Source organism: Protopterus annectens, chromosome 2.part1 (genome assembly GCF_019279795.1).
Source record: "Protopterus annectens isolate FY-2018-M chromosome 2.part1, PAN1.0, whole genome shotgun sequence".
NCBI classification, from domain to species: Eukaryota; Metazoa; Chordata; order Ceratodontiformes; family Protopteridae; genus Protopterus; species Protopterus annectens.
In genome coordinates, this window is record NC_056729.1 from 504,345,666 (window position 1) to 504,360,469 (window position 14,804).

The window sequence follows — 14,804 nt, forward strand, 5'->3', positions numbered from 1 at the left end:
TTTTATTGAATTTTCTGTCTGAGAGGTAACTGTAGAGCGATTGTGTTGTAGAAGGCCAAAAGCTAGAGTACTCCAAATTACTGACTTAATAAAATCAGCTATGCTTTAATGGATTTTGAAGAAATCAAGTTGCCAGTGTAAATAATATCATTTCATGGCATTACACAACAGTAGTGTAATGTTTGTGGTGTACAAGTAACGAATTTGGATTATGGCACACAGAGAAAAACATACTTTGTTTAAGGCTGCTATACAGGAAATCTGGGAGTCAGTTATGCTGTGTCAGACTCCAAGAGCTACACACATGGGTGGCCCTAATTATGTCCTAACCATGTCACCCATCACTAGTTACATGCAAAAATTCTAACTACTTTTAAACAGAGTTGTGCACATAGAAATGCATTTGTTAAACATTTATGTATGAGGAAAGCATGTGTGCATATTGAGAACAGACACTATTTGCTGTAGCTGGAAAAAAAATAACTTTGTTATTTATGTAGCTTAGTTCCATTCATGTAAAATGATAATACTGCAGGGAAAATACATCTACTTTTGTCCCTGTTACATTTCTGTCAAATACAGCTCTGACTGTGAGCAAACATATACCTGCCTTACTTAAAATGTTACTCATGTTAACACCACACTCAAATCTATATAATAAAAAAAAATACATGGTGTCTATGACTGTTTTGTGTACCACAACTTTTGTTGCTTAGAAAAATACTTTTTTCCAAAAAGTTGAATTCTAAAATTGCTCTAGACACCCATATTCCAAAGAAATGCTCCATTGCCATATCTTCTTATTGTGACAATGCTCTGTCTTCCACTGTTACACACTGTGATGTAAATACACTAATAAAGATAACACAGGGAGAGCTCGCAGACATGCTCCATTAAACAGTAATGCACAGTCATGTCATGTTTAATTTTGTAATCAAGTGCATCGACCATCTGTCAAGGCCCATTTATAACACACACACACACACACACACACACACACACACACACACACACACACACACACACACACACACACACACACACACACACACACACACTCACACATGTATGAAACAGTATGCAAATGCTTGCGGATCCCAGGAACCATTAGCCATCACAAACTGACAAAGAACTGGGATAATGTGTAAGAATAATTAGAACCAAAATAACACACATCCCTGCGGTCTAAAATGATGACGTCTTTAATGATATACAACAGATCGCATTTAGTGTTGTTTTCCTTTTCTTTCAAAACTTCTATCTTCTTCTTCCCTCCCTAATTTCCAAAAATCAGTCAGTGGCCTTGTTAATCTCTCCACCTGTGTATGTGAATATATATATATATATATATATATATATATATATATATATATATATATATATATATATATATATATATATATATATACACACACACACACACACACACACACACACACGCACACGTGTGTGTGTGTGTGTGTGTAGGTTACAGTGTGTGCTAAGTGCTTTTATCAAATAACACCTGTCAGCACTTCTGTTAATCTGGCTGTTAGTTCAGAGGAATAAAGCTCTGAGCTCCATTTAGCTGCTCCCCTGCAGTTCAGGGTACCATGTTTGATTCCTTACACTACTGAGTTTGATTCCTTCCATCTCTGTTTGCCTACTGCGTGTCTCTGAGCAAAGTACTTAACCAGTGTTCCTAAATCAACCCTGAAAAGGGAAAAACACTGGGTTTCAGGGCCTACAAGAAGCCACAGAGTGTTTGTGGTGAGTTCTGAATTGACTTCCAGAACCAAGGATTACAGCATGTACCCAGCAGCTAAGGGAGTAGAACTATTACTAATAACTTAAACAGTCACTGTGGAGCAGGAAACTCCTGTTCCCTCACAAATGACAAAAAAACTCAGCAATACCAAGATGATCTTGAAGTAGACACACTGCTCCACAGAACTGAGAGAAGAGAGCTGAGGTGGCCTGGGTATCTAGTAAACATGATTCCAGGGCACCTTTCTCTAAAGGTGCACCAGGCACGTCCAAAAGAAGGAAGCCTCAGGGTAGACCAAGGACATGTCGGAGGCTTTGTATTTCTCAGATAGCTTGGGAACACCTCAATGTTCTTTAAGGAGATATGAAGATATGAAGATTGTTGTTGCTGGGGAAAGGGATATCTGATCTGGACTGTTAAGGTGGCCACCACCACAATAAAAAAAATGGATGCATGCATGAACATATCCCTATAAATCTGTCTGTACAACATTTTATTAAGTGTTCCTCTCCAATGCACAGTTCTGGTTTCACTGCTGTAAAAGAAAAAGGACCAGCAAATGAATGCCGAAGCACATAAAAGTGAAAGAGATAATGGCAATGATTTATGGATGTCGACTTTTCCACATTATGCCACCTAGGGATGCTAAAAAATAGGCCGAAAATACTGTTGTGATTTGATGTATCAGCAAACACGGTGGGGCTCTTTCTTGTCCACTGTATGAGGACTGGCCTCAGATAAGATCTTTCAGCTCCACATAAGATCTTTCAGCTCCAGACCACATACCTCTTCACTAAGCACAATTCATGAGCTGCCTACAGGGCCTTCTTTGGATATCAGATAGAGAGATGCTCCCACCCCAGTAAACAAAAAGACATATTATCCATTTTATTCACTTCTCACTCACCTGTGTCAGCTAACACCAGCTATACCTATTCCTCATTTACCTCCCACAATTATTTTTATGTTAAAATGGGCATGTTTGTGCTGCTTTTACAACATGATTGAGCTCTCAGGTGGTCTTGGGGCTATTAGACTTGACATCTTAGATTATGCCCTCTACACTTTTTATGGACTATTCCTGCACCCAGTAGCCTAGTACTTAGGTTTTCCTTGCAGTTGGTAATCCCTTCTGTTTCTTTCACCAGAATTTAAGGCATGATTTTTTTTTTTTTTTTTTGGTAGCAACATACTGCTGTCTTCAGTGCTGGCATGTGTGCCTTTCACAGTCTCATGCATTTTGACTTTTTCATATTTGTGCCCAGGTGATACAGAAAGGCATTACATAGTTCATGTTGGTTATTTTATTTATTTATCAGGCTGCGGATCTGAAACACCATGACTCCTAACTCTTGTCTTAAAATTGTAGCTAAAGCTGGCTTTGTTTTTGGAAATGCTTGCTCCCTTTTTTGTACTGTTACTTTAATTAACTGTGTTTTCTAATCCTTCATAGGAAGCAAAGCCACTGGAACACAGGCAACATGTAATGCCTTTTTTGTTTTTTGGACCAACATAGGTTTTGCAATTATTTGAGCTTTGGGGCTACGGGAAACTCTTTATCAAGAGTTACCCTGCTAGCCAAAAAGCTTAAGTAATTGCAAAACCTACGATGGTCCAGTAAAAGGTATGACATCATGTGATATCTGTGTTCTAGTCTCTTTGTGTTTTCTGTCAATGGGACCAACATGGCATTTCTTAAATTTGCTACCAAGCAAAAGAGTGAGTCTGAGGCAACTGCACTATTAATCTGAAATGCATCTTTAACGTACGATGAATGTTGGGAGATTTGAAAGTGGTTATTTGTTTTGGTTATGAAACTCAGCAAATTGAGATAATCCAGAGATACACTTCTGTAAACGATTCAATATAATTTAAAAAAGCTGCAAAGTGAATGTGTTTCAACAAATACTGTGTATTGCATTGATCATGTAGGTTAGCTGTAAGGTGAGGTTCTGTGAAAGAAATATACATGAACATTTTTCACATAGTCTGTGTTACAGCTGTACAAACACTTCTTCCACTTTACGACATCAGTGGTAGAAGCGTGTATTAGTTAACTAACATGCTCTTAACATGTCTGATGCCTAACAGGTTAAAGGAAACTCATTCACTCATTCTTAAAGCATTGTGACCATCTTCTTTTTTCATAACTATAGTTACCATGTACACTTACTTACAGTAGTTGTAGACGTGATTTATGCAAGTGACACCTTAGAATAAGGAATGTTTTATTTGTGACTCATTTAGTCCATAGTGAGCTGTCCACAGATACAGACAGGGTGAAGACTGTTATGTAATGAAACTGTGCGTTATTTCCAACATTGTTTCATTACCTAGGACATAAAAATGTGCAGCATCAGTTGGTATTTAAGTTCACTGCTCTCAACAGCACTATACAGATACGACAAAAAAGTAATTATTCAACCAAACTGCAGTGCATAGCCATTAATAATGTCAAATCACAAGAGCAAACAATATAGTGCTGTCAGCCAGTCTAGCAAATGATTAATTCTGGATTAGTACAAGTTAAACACAAAGGATTTAAGTTTTTGCTAATCCCCTCTCCACAATCTCTGTACCCCGAGATAGAGATGGAGGTGAATGTCACAAGGTAGGTCTGTGGCTCCTGCTACCTGGTGCTCAGTAAAGGCTGTTCCTGAGAACTGTTATGGTACATTTTATTCGTTTTTTTGTTTGTTATGTTTTATTTTGTTGTATTTTATTTTTCTGTAAATAACTTGATATACTAATCCACTTCTAATGGACATAAGAGTTGGGTGAGTAATGCAAGTTATGTGTAACAAGAAAAAAAGTAGCGCTCGTGAATCACAGTTTAGGTTAAGCGATCACTTTTTTCATGAAACGCTAACAATACTTTAGAATGATAAGTGCCACATACATACATAACATGGGGACGTGTTCTCTCATACATGCATGCATACATACACACTTGCATTTTTAAGGTCGTTTTTTTGTAAGGCTATAAAGTGGTTTATTCCGGGTACTTAATATATGCTCATGGTTGGGGAGCTATTTATTTATTTTTTATAATGACTGGAAATATCAAGTTGCAAAAACAAGAATTGTACAGTTTATAACAGATCATGTTGCTTTTTGAGTTGCATGTTTCACAGATGGTAGTTGGCCCTGTCAGTAGCAATGCATCACACTCTAAAGTAAATGGAGTGACTTTTTTTCAACAGCATACTTTAAATGTCCCAAGTCTGCCGCCGCAGTAAACCCTTAGGCATCTATGATCCAAGTATGACAGCTGTCTGAGATCACAGATCCACATGTTGACCTGCATTCCACTAACCCAGTATTTCAGTTCCCTTTTGATAACATAGACCATGAACTTAACTTGCAGACAGTGATGACACTGTTCCCATATACTTGTTAAAGTACAAGTTCATATGAGAATGATCAGAATAAAAGCAGATATGGATCCCAGTGAATTCAAGAAGAATTTGCTGTCAGGTGCCTCTTCTAATCTATTTGGGCAAAGAGATAATTTAAGAGGGTAACTCTTTCCAGATGTATAGACATCTTCCTTGCTTTGGTACCTAATATCACCTCAAAAATGCCTTGGTAAAAATTGCCATTAGCCCAGAATTTTGCAGACTCCAGCAGGTAGGTGCCTACACTGGTCAGGCACTTACAGGTATGTTAAAAGCACCTGCTGAGCTCATAGTGCAGGTAAGGCTTGGATAAAGTGGTCACACACACAGACAGGGTTATAGGTGGCTCACCTTTGCTCTGAAGTGGGGGAAAAATGAGGACAAGTCATTCGATAAGCATTCTAGATACAGTGGCTAGATAAATGAGAAAGACATGAATAAATTAGTGCTCCCTCCAGCTTCAAGTGCAGGGATTACGTGTCCTTTCAGTCAAACCGAATGTGCATGTATGTGCTCTTTATGTCAACAGGCACTCTCACTGCATTCTGTATGAGTAGAGGCAAAAGAAGTTAGCATTTTGAACTTTCCCACTTATTTAATTTGGAAGTTTATCATCCTTGTTTTGTAAAATTTATCTTGAATAAAAACCTCTTCCATTTTCTTACCTGGGGGCTCTTTGTATATCACAGCAAAGTAGCATTTGTTAAAGAACTGGCTGAATTAAGCTGACCTAGTTAGGAGGTAGTGTAAAGATTTCCTAGACAAAGAGGGAATGTTCTGAATTCTTTTCTGTGGTCAGTAGCAATTCTTTTTCCTGCCTCAAGGTCTGAGGTTTGTCCAGACCAGTCATCCCTGAATCAAATGAGTCTTCTGCCCAGTAATTGAGAAGGAGGTAGCGGGAGATATAGTCAGTACTGTACATTTCCCTCTTTGGTAGCAAGGGACTTGTTTTTCCTTCTCCTACCTTTTTACTTGCTCTTGCCTCTACCACCTTCTCCTTGTCTGTTTTCCCTTCTTTGTCCAACTTTTTTTTTTTTTTGCATCTGACTGCCCATGGTTTAAAAGGCCACTACTCATCTGAGTATTTTTGGCATATTTAAGAACCAAGGAGGAAAGAGCTTCCTTACAGATAGTATAATCTTCACTTTCTCCTCAATTTTTTAAATATACCCTGGGAAGGAAGACAAAAAGCAATTCCTTATTCAAGAATGCATCTAACAACTGCTCCTTCACATGCTGTGGTAGGGTCTGAATCCTCAGCAGAGCGGGTCTGTATTACCTTATCAAAAGCTGATAAGAGCGAATGCTCTTTGATCGACCCCTGAATGTTGAACGCACTAAATAGTGAAGACACGGAACACTGATTTTTTTCCCCAGGGGAAAAAAAAAATTGCTGTTCCGCAAAAAAAAAACAAAACAAAAAAAAAAAAAACAAATGCAAACACAACATAAAGTGGGGGGCTTCACACCACCTTACTTAAATATACCAACTCTGAGATCGCACCACAGTGGAGGAAATGGCAAACTCCTGAAAACGGCCCAGTGATTTTTTTCTCTAGGAAAAAAATTGCTGTTCCGTGTCTTCGCTATATAGTGTGTTTGACAATTACAGGTCGATCAAAGCACGTTTGCTCTCATCAGCTTTTAATAAGGTAATATAGACCCAGCAGAGCTTACCTACATGCCTCTCAACCTATGGCTGTCCTCCTCAGTGCAGGTATCTGTGGCACCACAGCCCACAAAGTGGCATGTTACTCCACTTTCAATATGATCAGAGTAGCCAGAATACTTGCCATATCCTCTCTTCATTTCCAGAGATCTCCTTGAAACTGTATCACATGCATTTGGCAATCTATAGTTGAGATTCGCAGACTAAATGAGATTACCATTTTCTTATCAAATCAGCCCAGCACCCTGCTTCCACTGTTACTGTGAAGGCTGTAAACTACTAGTGCTAATGTTCAGCCCATTACTACATCCATGGACACCAATGCTGAGTGTGCTACTGAGCTTTTAAATAATTAGTTAGAGTTCCCTACAACTATGAAAGACCAATTTGTTTTTTATGTTGGCCAAAAGTTTGCTTCAAAAGAAGCATCTTAAGTGTCCCAAAAAGTCTGGATTACAGAGAGAGCCTACTTATGGAATCTTAGCTCTCCCTGGCCCAAGAGCTCCGGGTATCTCTTATGAGTATCTGGAAGCTCACTGAAGCCCTGTTTAAATGTTTTCTCATAATGTTGCACTCTGTATAAAGGAAACAACTTCTGGAGAGGAGCCCAAAAAAAACAGCATCCTAATCATCAGTGTTGTTGGCTAAATGTAAGGGAAGCTATTCCCAAGTAGCCCAGGCTCTATTTTTTTATCACAGTCTGAATCTGTAATTTCAGGTTGGGTGGGGGTCTCCCTTAGTTGGAAAGGCAACACCTCAGACAGTTCACTTGAAAGGAGAAGGGGGTTGACTATTGCCAAGTTGACATGTACTCCCTGGCAAATCATTTATACTAAAAAAATAGATGTGTTCTGAGAAGCAAGGTCTTCTTTGGATATCTGTTCTTCAGCAAGCAGCAATGGTGTGCCTTGTCATTCCTATATGTCCATCATAAAAAAACAAACAAAAAAAAAAAAACAACGGTGTGTCTTGTCATCCTAAAAAAACTGAAAGTGAACAAACCTAGTCAGGAATCTGATGAATAAAACAAGTCATGGTGTCCATTGACAAGAACTGCCCCTACAAAGCTCAGAAGTGTAGCTAGGATGGGAGAACAGGGCAGACTTCCCTGGCATAAGGTTTCACATGTGAGTTCTATCACCAGAATGGAAGTGGTTCTCAGTATCCTTGCAACAGATTCTTTTGTTGCTGTATTTTTAAATTCTGTACACAAAGGTTCATATGGTGAGTGACACAGACTGCTGTGATTTGCCATTATATTACTACTGGACTTTGACAGTACTTTGGATTATAGAAAATGTCATTACATTTTACCTTTAAAAATATGTCAGAGGAGAAATACTGGGCGTTACTACTCCGTTCTACTTGAGAGCAGCACACATACAAATACCCACATTTAATAATAATAATAATAATAATTATTATAATAATAATAATAATGATAATAAATGAGCAAACCCTTACCTGCATCTTCAGATTCCTCCTCATCATCTTCATCATCACCTGAAGACAGTGAATCTAGAAGAAATAGAAACTCATTAGTATGATTGACATCCGTATACGAATTCCTTCATTCTAGTGCTGCATTTTTCCATTTGATATTCTTAATTTATATCACCTGCTCCATAACTCTTATTATCTACTTCTCTCTCAAAGCACATTAAGGGACTGCAAGCTCAAAGCACTTTCTTGGTTGTAACTTATTATATCACATGATACAATGGCTGCATTTGATAACAAAGACTATAGCTGTTTTTATAAGATGACATTCATTTTTATTTACTCTTTGTTGAGCTGATTAGTCCCATTAGGCTAATAGCTTTTTACCGGGGAGACCCAAGGTGGTATATTTGCTACTGGACGAAATTTGGCCAGGGCATTAGGGAACTTCCCTTCTCTTTTTGATAGGTGTCTTGGGTTCCTTTACATCCCCCTCAGCTACCACCAACTCAAGCAGATGGGATCTTGGTTTATCTTATCATCCAAAGGATGACAAACTCATGAGTGCAGCACCCCCCTTATGCTACACTACAGTGTCAGCAGTTGATCTGCCCTCTGTGGGAATAGAACCCACAGTCTTCTGCATCAAAGGCAAATGTGCAATGTCTGTACTTCCTTAGGTTGTGTCCAACTAAACTATAATACCAGAGTACATCACATAAAACAAAGCTAGAACAAGATAATTTATTTTCCTACTTTGTTGTTTTCTTCCTAATTACAGAATGAAATTATTCAAAACAATGTACAAAATATTTACACCATAAAAATGTAAACCACAGTAAGAAAGTGTCACAAAGTCATTTTAAAGCACAACACTGCCCCTGGCAGAACATTTCTCATGATGAAATAATACATAGCTTAGGCCTGCTATGACTATTGAAAGGAACGAGTTATGTTTTTTTAATGCAACTCAGGAATGGTCATTTTTTTCAGTTTCACTCTGCCTTAAACCAACTCCAAAGGTGCATGTCAAGGTGGGCACTGCTGTACAGGAAAGCATTTGGAACACTTCTAATTAGTTGATTGAGTGACTTATCATTTGTTGACTAGGTAAGTGGGCTTGTCCTTAGACCCTCTTCAGCCATGACCCAGGCCAACTGGCAAAGACCTAACAACTAACTATTAGTTATAAAGTAAAGACACATTCAAAAGCAAAATTCAACAAGAAATTACAAAAGATAAAATGCAAAAAATCAGCAAGCAAAATATATGATACAATTTGTAGCATGAAACATACCCAAGGTAATAAAAGAAGAAAACGCAACAAGTGAAACTATAATACCATTTACACTATGAAATCTATCCATCCATCCATCCTCAACCCATTTTCCCATTTTGCACATGGGGTTGAGGTTTCACTTCAGCAGTGACAATCATCTTGAGCCAAGGTTTACACTGCCGGGTGGCTAGCCCTACCAAGGTAGTTCATTCACACCACTCACTCACATACACACTCTCACCTACGGCCAATTTAGAGTGTCCAATCCACTTACAGCATGTCTTTGGAATGTGGGAAGAAACATTACACTATGAAATATACATAACAAATTAAAAAATACAAACAGCATAAAGGAATACCAGTGCAATTTGCCCCAGGCAGTATATATATTTGTACTACAACTGGGACTTGACTAACTAATTCACCTACTGAAATAGAGTAGCTTATAGTAGCAATATTTTGCATTTCTACATTGACAAATGCGTATTATACAGCGACCCCCCCATTAATATTCCAAAATGTGCAAGCTGATTGGACAGTGTGCACGTTGTAAATCAGTTATAGTAATGGAAAAAGGTCCGGTCGCCCGGATGTTTTCCATTAGTATAACTCTTCTTTTTTTTTTTTTTTTACAGCAACGGAGAATGCAAGATCTCCGTTGCTTTTTAAAGTGTCTCGCTATGTTAAACGAGTTTAACATAGCGAGACAGCTTTAAAAAGCAAAGGAGATCTTGCTTTCTCCGTTGCTTTTTTCAAAACTGTCTCGCTATGTTAAATGGGTTTAACATAGTGAGACAGCTTTAAAAAAAGCAACAGAGATTCTCCGTTGCTTTTTTAAAGCTGTCTTGCTATGTTAAACTCCTTTAACATAGTGAGACAGTTTGTAAAAAGCAAAGGAGATCTTGCTTTCTCCTTGCTTTTGCCCACAGCTCTGATGTACTGCGTAAGTATACGCATGTGCAGTACATCAGAACTGCCGCAGAATACCAGACAGCTGCGGAAGGGCAGCAAGGAGGCATTATACAATGCCATTATTTAAGAAAAGTAATTATTTTTTTTTCTTAAATAATGTCATTGTATAACAATAACCCACTTCTGGGTGTGGGTAATGCTGTATTTACCCACGGTTGTCTTTGGCCACTCGGGCTTCGCCCTCGTGACCAAACCACACCAACCGTGGGTAAAACCAGCATTACCAAGACCCAGGCGTGGGTCATTGCTATAATACTTTACGTGACTACAGTATAGAACTGTAGCTCTCTGCCAAATGGAATTTATCCCAGTTGCTTGGTGATGTGGAGCAAATGTCTACTGGAATTTATCCTTTATCAGTTATGCAAATGCATTTACACTTTCCAGTAAGATATTTAGTATTTTTTTATGAATAAAGGGAGTTTATTAAGTTTTGAAATTCCTGAGCAATATCCATTCCAAGACACTGACATAGTCTTAGGGAAGGCTTTTTCACAGAAAATTAAAGATTACTGCATCCTTGACATGAGGAGGCCATTGTTTCTTCCCCTGCAGCTAATCATCAGTTGCCCCAGTTCCTGTCCTCATTTATCAGGTCTAAACTTTAGCCTCCTTTGGATTCAACCGAACCCTAGTTGGGAGACAGTAAGGCGATCCAGGAAATTGCTGCAGCATCATGCTGCTGGCTGAAGTCGGTGCCTTAACTCCCATTCTCATGTATCAGCCTTTGCAGCTCTGTGATCGCTACCCTTGGTAGATGCATACATACTTCTGTGTATGCACAACTTCCTGAGTGATCGGCTCATGATTCATGCTACAGTCCAAGACCTTATGCTGTATATTATAGTGAGCCTTTCGGGTACCTTCCTCCCCCATGATGGGGAAGCATACACCAGCTGCTCACTCCCATCACCCAGACAACCTCTCCAGAGCCCATGCCACTAACCAAATACAGGCCATTTGGGGCACAACAAGGGCTTTATTGCTTGGTATTACATGGCTGCAGGGAGGTTGTCATCTTGTTTTTTTAGAATGTATTGCTTCACCAAGGGAACAGATTTTTTTAGAGGGAATCAAAAGTTATTGTTGGGAAGTTTGAAGTTTGAGTGTTAAGCAAGAAGGTAGCTCCTGAATGGAAGGACAGACCTACATATGCTAAGTGCAAGACTGACACTTCTCATAATATTCTTTTTGCTCTACGGTAAGGTGATCTCAGAGTTTGTATAGTTATGTTTTGGGGTGTGTAGGCTTGCTTCTCCCCACATCAGGTGTACAGAGCTGCTTGTCCCCACAAAAAAAAATCTTTTAAGGAGAACAGTGATGTCTGGCATTCACTACTCTCCTGAATTTTTGGACTTTGTTTTTAATTCCGGGGCTCACAATTACAAATCTCAAAATTATAGCAGGAAACCTACCTCCTGCAGTAAAGGGCAACCCGTTCTATTTTCTGTGTTCAGGCAGTTATGTTTCCTCCTATACAAAAGACATATATAAACCACAATATTTTCATCAATATTCTAAAGGACTGTATGTTTTATGGGGAGAACACAGACAGATGACAGGTAAGGCATACTAAAGCCTTGGCAACAAACCATTAATCTCGGTGGTATTTGCTGTCCCTATTGTATGCAGATGAGCATTTTCCTGAATTATTTTTAGCTATTTAAAGACTATAAATATGAGCTGCTTTGTGTGGAAATGGAGAAAGACTGGTCGTGTATGGACCACTCCTAGCCACTTTTGTTTTGGGGTGCAGGAAATGAGGTCTCATTTACATCTTTAATACAGAAGGCCTTGCAGAGGACAGTAGTTGTGAGGTCCCAAATAGCACCCCTGTAATTTTTAAAATATTAATATTGAGCCTCTTCTTTATAAGCCAGTTCCATGCTGAACAAGAGTTGGTCTGTGGGGTTTTAAGATGGCAGATGATCTACCAGCTTTAGTAATCACAACATCGTCTGCATACAAAATGCAGCTGATTTGTTGAAGTTCCCTGGGTATATTGTTTAGAAATAGGTAAGAAAGTAAAGGACTTAAAACAGATCCCCACTGTGTAGCAAGACACTTCCTGCACTGCTACAGGGTAAGACTTTTATTTTTCATTGCTCTATGTACAGGAAATGCTGCATGGCAAGACAGTTCCAGCGCTGCTAAATAGCAAAGTGTTTGCAATACTGCTGCAAAACAAGGCATTTACTTACTGACAAGCAAATAATTTTATTTGAAAAGTAAAACAATTCATCCATGCACTCTGCAAGACTACATACTTTCACACAGTACTAAAATAACATTCTGCTGAGGATAGCCGATAACCCACAAGTGCACACACCAAAGCCAGTACAGGTTCCAGCATCAAAACTCAAAATATCAACTTAGGCTACCTGAAATAAAACAAGTCCTTAGCATACAGAGCTTCAGGCAGTACCACACCTTGCCTTTTATCACATAATAAACAACAGTATACTGTTAGGAGTGTGTGCCTTCCATGGAAGGTTGGGTGCCGGGCTGGCAACTCGACACCGTAAAACTCTACTGCCAATCATTAGCGGACAGGTGATCCGCTGTGGCAACCCCTAACCGGGAAAAGCCAAAAGAAGAAAGAAGATACTGTTAGGAGACACAGAGCACATCATTTCCACTGGAGTCATGGTAATAACACTATACTAAAAAGAAAAACTTTTCCGATTGACACTAGGTAGAGTCCATATCAGCTCTGGGCACCCCCAGCTACTCAGGTTTTCAAGGTGCCCAATACAAAGGCATATGTTTCTGTTTATAGGCATTTATGCATGTGTCTTCCACCTAACAATGATGCAGTTCAACAATATCTTGGAATTTGTTTCAGGAACTAGTAAAGTTCTAATAAACTTCTACAAAAGCACTTATGCCAGGTGTAACATACAAGCTAAATAAATTAGTGTGTATGGCAGCTGACTCAGAATTCAACATTCACAAAAAAAAAAAAAAAAAAAAAAAATACGTACATATACATGTTTTTTTCTCTGCCTGTGCATTCCCTTCAGGTCTATATTGTATTATCGACAGCTTAGGTTGTTGAATGCTTAAACATCAACACCTAAGCGTCGAAAGCTTACAACAGCGAATGGCCACATAATCAAATTCTTTCCTCGGGAAAGAATTTGCATGGCCGTTATCAGGGATTTGCCCTTTCCCCAATGTAGAGTGATCTCAGAGTTGGTATATTTATTTAGGGGGGGTGTGAGGGGCAAAGCCCCCCTCTATGTTTGGGTGTGTTTGTTTATTTTGTTTATGGACGGCCACATGAATTCTTTCCCGAGGAAAGAATTCGATTACATGGCCATTCACTATTGTAAGCTTTTGACGGTTAGGTGTCGATGTTTTATGATTTGACAACCTAAGCTGTCGATGATATGATATAGACGCTTCCCTTCTATAATTGCTACGCAATCAACCTATTGTTATGGTAGCCTAGCCTTACAATATACAACCCCCACAGGGATCTTTGAGCCAGCAATGTTTAAAGCCCTTCTCATACCTCTCAGCTGCTATGATTAAGGTGCAGTGCTATGATTTTGGCCCTCACATTTAGCCTTACTTCTCCTAGATTTTACTGATAAAGCTAGACATTGTCATGGGACCATATCTTATTAAATAAATAAACTAGGTCCATACAAAGATTTCCTGTAACTTACTCCACATGGCACCGTATAGCAACAGTTTCTATTGTGAAAAATAGGAAAGAGTTTCTTCTGACCCTCTATTCTGATTTTTAAGGGTCAGAGCTATAATCTTTAATGCTAACAGGTTGACAGGCATAGATAGCCCTAGTGGTCCCAAACTCTCCTGTCGCTGACAAACAATACAGTTTTGCCTCTGGATTCATCAAGCAAAGCTCTAAAATAAGCAGATGTCCAGATCTCCTACTCCTTCGAGTACTAATTTCTGCACATGCATTTTATGAAGTACCTGACAATTTGTTCTTTATTCTATAAGAAGTTATTTCTTTCTATGTGTGTTAGTCTTTGTCATCAGGAATAAATATTTTTGTTACAAAACCATTAAATCATTAAATACCATACAATCACAGAAAGGAATAAGCACTGAAGAACCACCATCACAACTGAAAAGGAAAACAAAATGTGCTTCTCTACCAAAATTACATGCTTAATATTAACTGTAATTTTGACAGCAGCATGTAACTTTTGAACTGCGGCTTCAGATACATAGCAAACAAGGTAATGCAGGTTTGCAAAGTCTACAAAAGAGGAAACTCCGCAACAGTTGCTCATAAAATTGCTAGAACATAAACACACAACA

At 38.8% G+C, this 14,804-nt stretch overlaps 1 protein-coding gene across 7 annotated transcripts in view; it reads right to left on the reverse strand.

The window, feature by feature from the left end:
* Nucleotides 1-14,804, reverse strand: part of FGFR3 (fibroblast growth factor receptor 3) — a 295,198-nt gene that overhangs the window by 139,652 nt on the left and 140,742 nt on the right. For all 7 annotated transcript variants that reach the window (XM_044062303.1, XM_044062298.1, XM_044062297.1 and 4 more), the window contains one exon: nucleotides 8,279-8,332. In XM_044062303.1, the coding sequence (XP_043918238.1) occupies nucleotides 8,279-8,332 (54 nt within the window). The remainder of the gene's footprint in view (nucleotides 1-8,278; nucleotides 8,333-14,804) is intronic.